Source organism: Balaenoptera ricei, chromosome 14 (genome assembly GCF_028023285.1).
Source record: "Balaenoptera ricei isolate mBalRic1 chromosome 14, mBalRic1.hap2, whole genome shotgun sequence".
NCBI classification, from domain to species: Eukaryota; Metazoa; Chordata; class Mammalia; order Artiodactyla; family Balaenopteridae; genus Balaenoptera; species Balaenoptera ricei.
This window is the reverse complement of record NC_082652.1, coordinates 19,810,286-19,825,867: the sequence shown is the minus strand read 5'-3', so window position 1 is coordinate 19,825,867 and position 15,582 is coordinate 19,810,286. Positions and strand designations below refer to the sequence as shown.

The 15,582-nt window shown below is 48.0% G+C and overlaps 1 protein-coding gene across 1 annotated transcript in view; it reads left to right on the top strand.

Moving 5' to 3' along the window:
• The first annotated feature begins 7,318 nt into the window (after positions 1–7,318).
• Positions 7,319–15,582, top strand: part of WSCD2 (WSC domain containing 2) — a 43,432-nt gene continuing 35,168 nt past the window's right edge. The window contains exon 1 of the mRNA XM_059894752.1: positions 7,319–7,697. Within this exon, the coding sequence (XP_059750735.1) occupies positions 7,319–7,697 (379 nt within the window). The remainder of the gene's footprint in view (positions 7,698–15,582) is intronic.

Here is a 15,582-nt window from a genome sequence, read left to right as displayed (position 1 = left end):
AATATGTCCCTCCTGGGCACGATGGGCTCATTACACTACAGCGCACCCATGAGTGGGAGGATGTGTCCTGGAGGGGGTTCACACACCAGGTAGGGGTGCAAAATTCTTCCCCAGAGTTAGTTGGGGTAATAAAATTCTGGATTCCTAAAGACCGTGAGTGAAAGCCACAAGACTGACAATTATAATGGTATTTCTCAGACTATTTCATTACCTCTTTCACTGGCCAAGTGACTGGTCCAGGAGCAAGAAGGATGAGAAGGAACTTTGATTTAAAGGAATGGGGGGTTCATTTACCTGGAGAAGAAGTGTTTGAGGGATGTCTCCAAGCTCAGGAAGCTTCCTTCCTTTGAGGCTGGGATTCAACTGAGAGATGCAGAGTGTAAGAGAAAGGGCTAGCTGTCCTGGTGGTCTGCCCCATGAGTGCCGTTACATCATGACGTTGAGACTTAGTTCTGCCCTTGAATTCATGCCCCACTTCTTGCTATCTGTATGTGTGGGCAAGTAACTTAATCTCTGTGAGCCTTAGCTCCCTCATCTGTAAGATGGGTATAATCGTGCCTACACTTCACATTCATGAGAGGTCCTATATTGCCTTCCAGGAATCTGGGTAAAGATCTACATTTGGGAGGTTTTGCATAGCACGACTTATTTACAAGGAAGGAAAACTGGAAATATTTTACACATCTAATGATAAGGAAAAGATTGGATAAATCAAGATATATTCCAAGTAATGGATTGCATGAGTAAGTAGTTTATTTAGGTGAAGAGCATGTTAACCCCTTTCCTTCCCTGAGTGGGTAAGGAAGACAGGGAAGGGAAAACACCAAATACAGTGTGGTGCTGTCAACTCAGTTACCAGTGACTGAGGCTGGGGAAACTCAAGGAGCCTGTGCAAACACAGCCTCAGAGTTACTCTATCAGTGGGGTGAGGGAGCTGGGGCATTTATACACCAACTCCCATCAGTCATTCATTGAGGCTGCTTCCAAATGGCATTTGGAAGTCAACTCTATAGGTAGGGCACATACAGCATCTATTACAGATCTACCAGACTGGCAGAAGTGAAAAAAGGTGACAACATTAAGTGCGGACAGGATTTGTAGCCATAGGCGTGCTCATATACTACTGGGGGGAGTTGTCACTACAGCCGCTTTAGAAAACAAATCAGCATTTCTTGGGGTAGTCATAAGATGCTCTCACAGTAGGACCCAGCAATTTCACTCCTAGGTATACACACACCCTACATTAATTCTTGTACACATGTATCAGGAGACAAGGATGCGAGTGTTTGCAGCAACCAGGGAGGGGATTCCGTTCTGCCCAAGCCATGTGAGCTGAGCATTAATGATGAGGAAGCCCTGTGAAGGAAAATGGGATCCTTATACCAGGAAAAAAGGGGCACTGGGAGGCAAAACCACATATATTCTCTACAAATCATAATAAGAAGTAACGCTTGGGTGACACTTGTACATGTTAATTCAATTTAATATTTAGTCCTCACACCAACACTATGACATAAGTACTATTATTTCCCTCATTTTATGGATGGGGAAAGTGAGGTTAATAACCACCTCAAAGGGTTCTAGTAAGGATCAAGTGGTGCAATGGAAATAAGATACTCAGCACAGTGCCTGGCACATAGTAAATGCTTGACAAATACCAGTGATTTCTGATATTGTTATTATTTGGCCTGGGCTCTCAGTTTCTTGGAGAAAAACTGAAGAAACTGAACTGTCACAAACCTGGTTTCTCAGCAGCTATTTCTTGGCAAGTTTGGATGGTCAGGGGGTCAGCTGGTGCCTGGGCTTATGCCCTCCAGTCAAATTCAAGGCGTTGTGGAGGGAGAGCCGGCCCCTGCCCAGCCTCCTGGGCATCTAGCCAGACTTACCTGCTCCCCAGAATCTACAGCCCCTCCCAGGGAGGGAGCCACAGGGCAGGCTGCACCTCCTGGTCTCCCTTCCCACAGGGCAGCTCTGCCCTGTCCATCATTCTCTTGGCAGCTCAGCACCCGAGGTTCATTCTGGTGCTGAAAATAGGCTGTGTTTAGACACTCCAGGGCTCCGGCTGGAAACACGAGCTACAGTAACCAAAGACTGTCATGCCCGCAAAAGGGGGCCTCTCAGCCTCACCCTCGTGGCAGCTCACACTACCCTGGAGGCAGGGAAGGGGACATCCACCACTTTCAACAGATGGGGAAACTGAGGCTCAGAGGGCGGTTTCATGTAAAACACAGAGAGATGAAGCAATGACAGCCAGCTTTTAGCGAGCGTCAACTCCGCCCCTGTGGCTTATCTCCTCAAGTCCTCCCTAAACCCCGGGAGGGAGATTCTATGGGCCACCCACTCTGCAGAGAGAAATCGGCAGCTCAGAGAGGTGAAGACACCTTCCCGACTCGCACACCCATAGGTTACGGGAGAGGATGTTAATGTGATTCTGGCTTCCAGCATGTAATGAACAAACAGAAACTGAGAGGTGAAGGGGCTTGCAGGAGGGCCAAGCCATGTCCCCTGCCCAGGGTTGGACAGACACAAGCTGTGGAGTACGGGGTAACATCACACCTGCCTTGCAGGTTGCCAGGAGGGAGGAGTTTGTGAGAAGATGTTTGTAAAACCTCTAAACACAGTGGTCAGCCTATGGTAGGTTTTCAACCAATGGCAGTCAGCTTCATTCCCCAGTTCTGTCTGGACAGACAGAGGCAAAGAGAGATTGAGAGAGACTTGGAGAGAGAGAGAGGGAGAGACAGGAGAGAAAGGATGATGGATGGGCATGAGAGACAGAGAAGGTTTCCTGGGGGAAGTGGGACTGTGGCTCAGCGGGGGGCCCTGCACCCCAGGACCACGCAGAGCTGCCTCCACAGAGCCCTGAATTTATGGCTCCCTTAGGCTGTCATGCGGGGCGTTTGGCACATGGCACAGACCCATTGGTGTAGGTTTAAGCCCCAGGGAGAGGTCAGTCCTCTGAGTCTTCTCACTCATTTTCTGCACTAGTGTTTCTTGGGAACCTACTGTGTGCCAGAGGCTGGGGCTGACACTGTGAGAGCACAGGTCGGGTCCCATTTACATGGGGCTCAGATTCCAAGGTGTTCTCCGTTCAGGTGACGCCCCCACCTCCTGGCACTGGCAGGATGGTGTGGGTGACTCAAGTCAGAACCCCCCTTCCCCCACTCGCTCCTCCCACCACTGCTGCCTCAGTCTCTTTCTGTTCCCTGCCAGCTTCTAATGAGCTCATTATCCTCTTAAATCTGGTTTTTTTTCCTATTATGAGATTTGTTTATTTATTTATTTATTTATGGCTGTGTTGGGTCTTCGTTTCTGTGCGAGGGCTTTCTTCTAGTTGTGGCAAGCGGGGGCCACTCTTCATCGCGGTGCGCAGGCCTCTCACTATCGCGGCCTCTCTTGTCGCGGAGCACGGGCTCCAGACGCGCAGGCTCAGTAGTTGTGGCTCACGGGCCTAGTCGCTCCGTGGCATGTGGGATCTTCCCGGACCAGGGCTCGAACCCGTGTCCCCTGCATCGGCAGGCAGATTCTCAACCACTGCGCCACCAGGGAAGCCCTCATTATCCTCTTAAAACCCATTTGGCACCCACTTAGAGGAAAGATGTGTTGAAATATAAAAGAATGAGAAGGGAACAACAAAAAAGAACTACACCCAGAAATATCCTCGGAGAGACAAAAAGCCGCAGGGAACAGAACAGCTGAAATCTTTGCTGTCTTCATGCTCGCAGCAAATGTGCTGCTGTAGCAAGGGGCTCTGATGGCAGCTCACATGTGCTCACGAGAGGGGCAGTGGCTGGAGGCTTTTCTTGAGCACCTACTATGTGCCAGGCAGTCTTCCTACAATTTTTAATGCAAGCCTGCCAGCAATATTTGCGGGGCGGGGGTGGTGTCAAGCTTCTTATTGTCCACTCCCCAGGAAAGGAGCCTCAGTCAGTGAGAAGAGGTGTCTTGCCCCAATCACATCGGTGGCGGGCGGAAGAGGCAGGGTTTGACCCCAGGTCGGTCTGCCTCCAGAGGCCATGCTCTTGCTTGCCTGTCTCTGGAAGGGCTGGTCTCCCCTGCCCATTCCCTTCAGGGCTGCTGGCCTTTTTTCATCCTGTCCCAGCTGCAGAAATCTCTGCCATGTGTGTGATCTACATGAAATGCCGTGGGGCACAACTCTCTGCCTGGAGGCTTTCTAGCTGATAAGAGACTGGTGAAACTTCAGTTAGAGCACAGTCCAGACTTCTGAGCTTGGCATTCAAGGCTCCCCATGGTCTGACCCCACCCAGCGCTTCCCTGCATTCTCACCATGCCCTAAGCTCCTTGGCTGCCTCCACCCAGTGCCCCGCCGGCGGTGTGTGCTGTTCCTCCTCCCTAAGGTGTCCTTCTGCTGTTCCTTCACACAGAAAGCTGACTCCCCTTGCAAGGCCTGCCAGCTTAAAGACCCCTCCTGGGAGAAGCCCTTCAGGGCAGCTACAGACCCTCACTTCTCTGGGCTCCTGCATTCCAGGGCTTCTTACCCCGGGGTCCAGAAACCCCTTGACATTGTAAGCCAAAATCTAGGAGCTTATGTGCAAGGGCTCTTTTCTGGGCATATGTCTATAGTTTTCGCCATATTCTCAAAGGGATATAAGTCCAGAATAGGCGTGTGGTTAGGAATACAAGCTGTGAAATCAGATGGGCCTCGGTTCACAATCCAGCTGCAACTTCACAGCTGTGCGGCCCTGGACAAGTTGCTTAATAATTCTGAGCCTCATTCCTCGCCTCTGTAAAATAGATACAGATCTCCCTCATTGAATTGTTATGAGAATTAAATCAGAGTATGTAAGCATTTAGAGCAGTATCTGGCACATAATAAGTGCTTGGTAAACATTAGCTGTTAATATTAATTGCTGCTCTATATCATATATACATCTACTATGGGATTTATCATTGTCTATGTAGTATAGTGATTTAGTATAGTGATTGTTTAAATTGCTGGCTCCCTCAGTAGACTCTGAATTCTCTGAAAGCAGCAACTCTGAATTATTTCTGCATTCCAAGCGCACATACAGTAGGCAAGCAACACATGTTGTTAAATGAATGGAAGAATGGGTGGATGAATGGATGGGTGGAGAGTTGGATGGATGAATGGGCTGCTACAGTTCAGATGAATGGACGATGGATGGATGGGTGGATGGATTAATGAATAGATTAATGATGAATGGATGGAGGGGTAGGTGAATTGATGGATAGATTAAAGAATGGATGATGGATGGGTGAATAGATTGTGACTTGACGGATGGGTAGGTGGATTGCTGGATAGATTAAAGGATGATGGATGGATGGATGGATGGATGGGTGAACAGATAGTTTGACCCCGCAAGAGCATGGATTTGGGGCTGTTTTGTTCATTTAATTATTCCAAGTGCCTGCAACAGTAGCTGGTGCATGTAGGTGCTCAGTACTTAATTCCTGAATTAATAGGATGGCATATGGAGGGACACTGGACTCTACCTTGAACCACAGTTAAACTCCCATGCTGCTGTCTGGATTGGTAGGGGCTGTTACCATTCAAATCACCCATTGGCTGACAGCTGAATTCTTTGCACTGGCCAAGATTGTCATGAGGCCCCCTGCTGGTGGTAAAATGAAACAACATAGGCCAAGTGGAGTCTTCTATTTTCTAATTTAGATTCTATTTTCCTCCTGTCTGATGATTCTGAATGTTTACTCATAAAGCCGTGGTTCTCAAACCTTTGTGCTCATTACCATCACCTGAGGGCACCTTGTTACACCTGTAGGTGTCCTCTTCAACCAGAGATTCTGGTTGGAGAGGTCAGGAAACTTCATGTTTAACCAGGCTGCCAAGTGATTCTGAATCAGATGCTCCTCAGACCACACTCTGAGGGACCCTCAAAGGATGAGCCACTGCTGGTCATTGAGAGGCAGTGGAGATGGGCTGCTGCTTTGGGGGCTGTCTCTGGATTCCCAAGTGATGCCCAGACCATCACTTGCAGAAAGAGCGTCAAAAAGGCAGGGGTTCAGAGCTGCGGTTTTGTGTTTGGACCATCCTGGGTTCAAATCCCACCGCCACCGCTCACCAGTTGTGTGTCCTCAGTTTCCTCATCTGTAAAATGGGAAATAGTTACTTCCCACAGGAACATGGGGAAGAATTATTAATACACATAGAAGGCTTGGCACAAAGCAGGGCATACCAGAGACACTCAATAAATACTGAGTGAATGCGTATGTTGCTAAATAATTCTGCTTTCCTTCATTCTTTTCTTCCTTGGATAGAAGAGAGGGGCTATGGATTTGATCTCTCCCATTACCATGTGAGCCCTGTGAGGGATGGGACTGTGTCTCTCTGGTTTACAGCTTTATTTCCAGCACCTAGGACAGTGCCTGCTACACACTAGGTGCTCGCTAAACATTTGTTGGAAAACAAAAAATGAATGAATTTGATCTGGTTCAGTACCAGCCAGGTCCAGCAGACAGTTCAGCAAGTACCTAGGAAGTACTTTTTGGCCTGGAAGTAACCCACGAATCAGTGTATATTTGACAAATATGCAGACGTGTGGGGCATAAGAACCTGTGCTTGTCCAAGATAAAGCTTGCCCTCAAACCAGGACCCAGTAGGATTCGCTTCTACCCAGCACTGCTGGGTGCTTTGAGCCACTGGTTTCCTCCCCTCTCTGACTCTGCATCCCCCCTTGAGAATGTTCAAGAACGCTTCGAGTTCTGGCCTCTGTGAGGAGACCTCTTATGCCTGTACCTGTGCTGTTTTGCAGGTGACAGCCCTGAGCCGGAATGCTTAACCGGATGAAAGCCCGCTAGCTTCTGTTTCTGCCAGGTGGACACGCTGAGCTTGGTCCCCAGCTGGGGAAGAGGCCAGACATGGCCCTCAGTGAAATAATCCAGCCCCTATAGGCCTGAGCAACTGAGAAAGGGCAAGAAGCGAACTCCAGCTGCTGGTGAACCCTCACAAAATCCTCCTCCGATTGCTATTTTCAAAGTTCTTTGGGAACTCTGAGGCAAAGAACAAGATGTAGGAAAATGGGACCAACTCCTGCGTGTCCCGAGCCTCAAAACCCCTTTCATGGCCCAAAGAAGCTCACCTTGACTCCGGGAGGGCTGGTGAACTCTGTCCTCTATTCTCTTGGCTTCAGCCAAGCATTGGACTTGCCCTCCCACTCTGATCTTGGCAGTCACCTTCGCAGACGGATTAAGACTGAAGACCCCCAGGGGCTCCATCGCTAAGGGAAGCTTGAGAAGCAGAGCCCTGCCTCCGTTCCCTCCCTGGATCACACCTCCCAGCCCCCAGCGGAGCCGAAACGATCCAGTCCGGAATGATCCCGCTATGGCCAAGCTCTGGTTCAAATTCCAGCGGTACTTCCGCAGGAAACCTGTACGTTTCTTTACCTTCCTGGTGCTCTACCTGACAGCTGGGAGCCTCGTCTTCCTTCACTCTGGTTTTGTGGGTCAGCCTGCTGTCTCCCAGAACCAGGCCAACCCCGCTGCGGGGGCCCCAGCGGAGGGCGCTGAGCTGGCCTTTTTGGGTGACTTAAATCTGGGCAGAGCCTTCCGGGATACAGGTGAAACCTCGAGCATCGCCCGCAGGTATGGACCCTGGTTCAAGGGCAAGGACGGGAATGAGAGAGCCAAGCTGGGGGACTACGGGGGAGCCTGGAGCCGGGCCCTCAAGGGGAGGGTCATCCGGGAGAAGGAGGAGGAGCGAGGTAAGAGGGGTGAGCATCTGGGCTTGGAAGGTGGCTGAGGAGAAGGGAAGGGGGATGATGATAATAATATAATAACAGCTGCCAGTGTTCAGTGTTTAATAGGAACCAGTCATCATACATGCAAGAGGTTTCACAGAGGAGAAAACTGAAGCTCAGAGACATTAAGTAGCTTGCTCAAGGGCACACAGCTTGTAAGCAGCCAAGCTTAGATTTGAACCCTGAATCTGTCAGAGTCCAAAGTCTGACCCTCCCCTGCAGCCTTTTTTAGCCCTTGTTACATACACTTGAAAATCAAAACACCTAGCATCTATTGAGCACTTACTAAGGGCTAAGTACTTTTCTAAGCACTTGACATGCGTTGAATTATCACCACAACTCTATGTGATAGGTGCTATTATTCCCATTTTAAAGGTGAGGAAACTGAGGCACCGAGAGCCCAAGTTTACACAGCTAGCTAGTGGCAGAGCTTCTGCTCCACTGCATTGCCTCTCAGTTCACTTTGCTGGATCTCTCAGTGATGGCACTTGGGGAACCTCATGGCCCTGGGCATATTTCGTTGCGTTTTCTTAGCCTGTCACAGTCAAAAAGGGCTTTTCTTCCTAAGTGCATTACCTCATTTGATTTTCACTACACTCCACGGACTTAAACAAGGAATATGAACTTATGCCCAGTTAACAGACGTGCAAACAGGCTTGAAGAAGGGAAGACACTTCTCCAGGGCCACATAACTGGTAAGTGGTAAGTTCAAATCAGACCCGTCTGGCCTGGATGCTGGCTCTATGACTACCTCCCAGAGTCAGCCAATGTCTGCCCATCTAACCCGCATTCTGGGGAGGATCCCACAACCCCTGCAGTTCATGAGATTAACACGAATGGATGTTTCCAGAATCTGGGACAGATGGTTTGGGAGGATCTACGACCAATCAGGACAGAAGGAAAACCTCCCTAGCCCTTGTGTTCCCTGCCACATGTCACGCTTCTGCTGTGATTCAACCTATGAAAAACCCCTTCTCCCACTGCGGAAGGAAGCAGGACTAATGGAGGGGACTCATCCCGGGGAGCACATTTCCCTGCTTCAGTCCCACCCTGCACCTGGCTCAGGAGCATCCGGAAGACCCTACCGTCTCACCCTCAGGAATTTCCTAGAATTCTGCCTCTTCGAAAACTTCACAGGGAGGTGAAGGGGATTGTGGGAGGTGGCAGAATGGATTGGAGGACTTGGATTCATAGTCCAGCTCCACTCCAACCAGCCGTGTGGTCCAGGCAAGTGGCTTTACCTTCTCATGCCTCAGTCTTGTCGTCTGTAAAATGGGAATAATGACCCCCTCCCTGCCAGGTTTCTCCTGAGAGTTTAATGAGACATGGCTATGGAAACACCTAGCACAATGCCTGCACATTATGGGTGATCAGGAAATTCTTGTGAATCTTCCTGGGTAAGGGACCCTGTCTTGTAGGCACAGTTGAGGTGTGAGGTGCTACACTGATGGAGAAATCATGATGTGGCTTCCCTCTCTACCTTCTCCAATCAGTAAGCTTCATCTCACCCCAGCCACTCCAAACTCCTTCTGCTACTTTGCAAACCCCAAAGTTTGCCACAAGCCTGCGCCTTAGGATATGCTCCCATCATACTTAGGATAAATTCCAGAGTCCCCACCATGGCCCACCAATCCAGCTTCATGTTATAACATTTCCCACCCCTCCTCACCACACACTCCTCCCCATTATCCTTCTTGCTGTTCATTGAACACACCAAGTCTTATCCTACCTAGAAATCTTTGTATAGATAGTCCTGTCCATCTGGGATGTTCTTCCCCATATCTTTGCATGGCTCCCTTCCTCCCTTCCCCCTGGACCTCAGTCAAACCTTGCCACCCTGTAGAGGTCTTCCTGGACTGTCCTAAAGTAGCCCCACTTTGTGCCTGGTCAGGACCAGATTCCCCAGCTCTATTTTTGTCACAGTACTTATCACTATCTGAAAGTATCTCATTTTTACTTGCTTTCTGGTTTATAGTCTGTCTCTACTACTAGACCGTCAGCTCCAAGAAGGCAGGGATAGTGCCTGTCTTGGTCACCTCATTCTATCAGCACTTGGGACAGCACCAGGAACAAAGATGGCGCTCAGTACCTACTGGTTGAATGAATGAGTGATTGGATGGACAGATGAATGAATGACCAGCCCTCTGCCTGGAGTGTCTCCACAGGCTTAGCTCTACTCTTCCTCCAGATCTCAGCTTAGCTCACCTCCAGGAAATTGTCCCTGACTGCTCCCCCCAGGCTTGATCGAATGTTCCTCCTCTGTACTCCCTGTCATGGCCCTTATGTGAATGGTAATTGCCTGTGTTTATCGAGGTCCTTTGGTAGAATATGATTCCCTAGTGGCACAGTTGATTTATCCAACGACAATAACAACATCCCCCCATTTGTTATGAGAATGAAATACCACTGCCACTATTACGAGTAATTATTACCATTTCTTGAGCACCTGCTTCACGCCAGTCACTGCCCCATTTGCTTTTCATGTGTTATTTGAATGGAATGATATGCGTAAAATGCTTATTACACCTCCCGGTTTATAATAATAGGTCACTTAATAGTTGCTGCTGTTAGTAGTAGAAGTAATAGCTAAACATCTATCGAATGGTCATCATTGGCTAGACCATGTTATAAGTGCTTCATTGCCTTATGTAGTTATCACAACAACTCAAAAAGTTAGAGACTATGATCCTATTTTACAAATGGGAAAATTTTAAACTCAGGGAGAAGTCACTTACCCCAGGTTACGCAGGTAGTGAGTGGAAGAACTGAGGTTTGAAACAAGGTCCATTTAATTCCAAAGTTTGTGAGCCTTCTTCTCTACCACGCCATCCCCCCTGCCTCTGGAAATCTTATATATTTTATAAAATATAAAGACAGAAGGAAGAGAAAATAAGAAAGAAGCCTGGACCCCAGAGCTCTCAGCAGGCAGCTTTGGAATCAGATGGTCTTATTAAGAAAACACAAATTCAGACTGTCCTTGATTAACTTATTCAGAGTTCAGCAAGGAAAGACAACATATTAGATTAACGCTAATAAAAACGAGACGCTTCTTTGACCTGATGCTAAACACATTTGGCTTTTCTCTGAAGCTGGCAAGGGCTCTGCTTGATGCAGTGATGTAAGACTTAAGCTGTAAAGGATTCGGAGCCCATCACGGCGCAGGAGGTGAGGGTGGAGCTGCTCCCAAGCTGGGCTGGGGCTGGGCAGGAAGTCTGACTTCCTGGGTGGAGCTGGCACCTACAATGTGCCAGTCACCTTGCTAGGCTTGCGAAATCCTGTGCTCTGAGCAGCCAAATGAGGGTTCAAATCCCAGTTCTGCAGCTTGCTGGCTGTGCAGCTTTGGGCAGGTCACTTCACCTCTCTGAGCCTCAGTTTCCTTTGGGAGATAAAAAGTACTTAACATCAGATGACTGATGTGATGATTATATAAGATAAATCAATAGCATGCTCTCTAAATGCCAGGCACTGTTCTAAACCCTTTGCATCTATTACCTCATGTAATCTTCGTAGCAACTCAATTAAGTAGACACTGTTATTAACTCCCCCATACAGGGAAGAAACTGAGGCACAGAGAGGCTAGGTAACCTGCCCAAGGTTATCCAGCTGGAGGAGCGGGTATACCAATATTTGAACCCAGGTGGTTTGAATCTTACACCTGAACCTTAACCACTACATCGTCTCACTTCTCAACACACAGAAAGTACTCAGCACAGAGTCTGGCACACAGTTAGCAGTTAGCACGTGCCGGCTATTATTATTAATACTGTAATTCTGTAGGAGAAAACAGAGGTGATTTGACTTACCTTAGGTGACCCAGTTGTTGGGACCAGAGTCAGGAGCCAAATCCAGTTTGATTTCAAAGTCTGTGCTGTTTCTGTTTCCCCCAGATTACAGAGCGGGTGGGCTGGGTGTAAAGAAGGACACGGGGATATTTAGTCAGCATTTTTGGAAGGGACAGCAGGGCACCCACTCCCCATCTCCTCCAGCTGAGGATGCAATCTCTGCAGATTATGGAGGGTCTGCTCTGTGTTGGAGACTGTGTGCTCATACTCAGCCTCACATCAGGTAGGAAGTATTAAACTCTTTTCATGCATTAAGAAACAGAGGGTCAGAGAGAGTAAATGACTTGCCCCCCATGTCACACAGCTGCTAAGAGGCAGAGCAGACTCCAACCCGATTCTGTCTGAATCCAAGGCTCTTATTCTTAACCACTGAGCTATAGAATCCCCAACTGCAATCATTCATTCATTCCATATTTACTGCATGTCTGTATGCCCCGCCTTATGCTGGGAGCTGGAGACACAAGAATGATTCAAGCACAGTTTTTTTTTTCCTGTGAGGAATATTCACACCCTCCTGGGGGAAGACAGGCAAGTAAAAGATAAATTATGTTTTCAAAAATAACTTTTTTCTGGATTATCAAAGTAGAAAAATTAGAATACGTAGCAAAAAAGAGATGAAAAAAAAAATAGCCCAGAGTCCCACCATCCAGCAACAGTCCCAGTCAACACTGTTGGTGTATCACCTTTACCTTCCTGTCTTTTTCCTTTATGCGTGTATTTCTAAAGAACAGAATGCTGTATATATAGCATCATATCCTGCTTTCCCCTACTATAGCACTTTTTCATTTTGTTAAAAGTTCTTCCCCAATGGGCCTAAATTATTTCTAATTTGAAAAAATAATGGACAATACTTGGGAAATTGTTTCAGAAAAGTGTTAAGGTGGGGTAAGCCAGGGGACTCTGGGATCCCAAAGGAGGGATCCCGTTCGGTCATGGGGCTGTATCATGGCTGCCTTCCTGGGGGAGGTGATAGTTGAGCTGAGCCTGCAAGATCCATGGGCCTTGACCAAAGTGAAAGATGCATCCCTTCGACCCCAGGGAAGCCTAGATATGAGCAGGAAATTCTATTCCCTGTGCAAGGAAACCCAGATAGCACTGGAGTGATCCTCTTGAAGGACAACTTTCCAAGATGGCGGAGAATTCCCAGCAGGAACATACAGTTTCTCTTCTCCATGAAGAGATCAATCTTACAGTCAATCTTAAAATTACCCCTGGGCTTCCCTGGTGGCGCAGTAGTTGAGAATCTGCCTGCCAATGCAGGGGACACGGGTTCGAGCCCTGGTCTGGGAAGATCCCACATGCCGCAGAGCAACTAGGCCCGTGAGCCACAACTACTGAGCCTGCGCGTCTGGAGCCTGTGCTCCACGACAAGAGAGGCCGCGATAGTGAGAGGCCCGCGCACCGCGATGAAGAGTGGCCCCCGCTTGCCACGACTAGAGAAAGCCCTCGCACAGAAACGAAGACCCAACACAGCCAAAACTAAATAAATAAATAAATAAAAAATAAAGGAATTCCTACAAAAAAAAAAAAAAAAAATTACCCCTGTATTAGAGTCTGAGGGCTGCTATAACCAAAATATCATGAACTGGGTGTCTTGAAACAACAGAAATGTATTACCTTGAAGTTCTGGAGGCCAGAAGTCCAAAATCAAGATGGGCTCTCAGCAACAAGAGAGGCCGCGATAGTGAGAGGCCCGCGCACTGCGATGAAGAGTGGCCCTCGCTTGCCACAACTAGAGAAAGCCCTCGCACAGAAACGAAGACCCAACACAGCCAAAAATAATAAATAAATAAATTTAAAGCAAGCCCATATTTCCTTAAAAAAAAAAAAAAAAGATGGGCTCTCAAAGGCTCTAAGAGGAAATCTGTTCCAAGCCTTTCTCCCAGCTTCTGGCATCAGCAGGCGCCCTTGGCATTCCTTGCAGCTGTATAACGCCAGTCATTGCCTCTGTTTTCACATGACCTTCTCCTTGTGTCTCTGGGTCTTCAGAGAGCCACTTTCTTACAGGGACACCATTCACATTGGATTGGGACCCACCTACTCCAGTATCACCTCATAGCTAATTACATCACCAATGACCTTATTTCCAAATAAGGTCACATTCTGAGGTACTGGGCTTAGGACTTCAACCTATCTTTTTTTTTTTTTTTTTTTTTTTTTTGATGAGGGGCACAATTCAACCCATAACTATTCCCACTTTTCAGGCAGGAGCTTGAGTAATACTGCAAGGCTACTGCAGTGTCAGGATTAGAACCCAGATCTGGTGCCTCCTGTCTGTGAATCTACTCACAGACAGTAAATAAGAGGAATACAAATTAGCATATGTGTAGCTATCTTTTTAACAAATTACTTTCATTGAAGAGAGCAAAATTTCTTGAAAAGGAAGATTAATTGAAGCAAAAGAAAAAAAAAGGAAAGGGGAAAAAACACAGTCAGGAGAGCTCCTTTCCAGATGCCTGTGCTCTCCTGGGCTCACCCCTCATGGTTTCTGTGCTTGAGATAAATAGGCAGGCTGGGACAGGACTTTGCCATTTCAGCAATATTTAGATGGCTGCAGAGATAAACTGATAAGATTATGTGAACTCGGCCATTAATGCACCCTTGAGTGACCTGTGATTTTTGTCCCTGTGTTGCATACTCGATCTCCACCTCATCTCCGGGAGATTCTGCCACCACAGCAGAACTTGAGGCGGGGCCTTTGGAAAACGGCAGAAGTGGGCTGGACACTACCCCGGCTGATGAGCTCATTGCTAGCAGGGTGACAGAGCTCCAGGGACAGGGTCACCGGTTGCGTTGGCCGCAGCCTGCACTGAAGGGTCAGCGGGGAAAGAGTCACCAGCACTTGCCCAGGACAGGGAGCAAACAGACTCAATATCCATTTCCTGACCCAGAGATCTCAGCCCGTCCATCGGGTCACAGTATGTAACACGCCCATGCTTCTCCGGAGCATCAGTGACGGTACCATGTATCTCTTTTATCCTCCTGTTGACAGATGAAGAAATGGAAGGTCATCTGTTCACCCAACAAGTCCTTGAGCACCTGTTATGTAGGACATCTCAGCCTGATGCCTGGCCTGTGGGAGGGTTAGGGAAGGGGTGGTACAACATTTAAAAGCCCAGGCTTAGGGGCAGTTGGACTTATGGTCAAATCTCAACTCTTCTCCCTAAAAGACCCTCCCTCTCCCATCATCCCTCCAGGAAGGCCTCTCTTGGAGGATGGAGCAGCCCTTCTCCCAAGCCGAGACTGAATGTGGTACATGGGAAAAAGCAGCCTAGACATGGATGTAGTCTAGACTCTCCAAGCTGGGTGGACTCAAGCAACTTAACTTGACAATCAACATATTAGTCAGTGCACCTTTGGTGGCAAGGGACAAAAACCCATCTTGAATCAGCTTAAGCTAAAGAAGAAAATGTATTGTGTCTTGTCACCAAACTACCGAAGGGGCTAGATTTTCAAATGAATGATTTGTGCCCTTCTCTTCCTAACTCTCATCTCTGCTCGCCTCTGACTTAGCTTGGTTCTTCTCCTATACAGACTGACTTTGATGCCAGGGATTGTGGCTGTCAGTAGCTCTGGGCTTAGAGAATGCCAGTGTCATAACCCAAGGGAAACAGATTTCTTTCTCCCAGCTTTAATCTATAAAAATCCAAAGAATGGGTCATGTGCCCTTCCCTGTAGCCATCAATCACTGGCTGGTGGCAGGTGCAATATGATTGGCTCTTTCAAGGTCAGTGTCTCCTCATGGTCAGGGCAGCTAAGATCTGTTAACAGAAAAATAGGAAGAGGGGGTGCTTTGAAGGCACAAACAGTACCATTACAGTCCACCCCTTCACCCTGTAGAGGACATGTGTGTGTACATACACTCTCACTGCTATTAATTTGATTGTAAAAATCTCATCTAACACAATCCACTATCCCATATATGGCCAAATGCACCTACCCTCACCCTAAGGTGAGACCACCCATGGTCATAGTACATCCAACTCCAAGCCCGGCAGTTCTGGGTC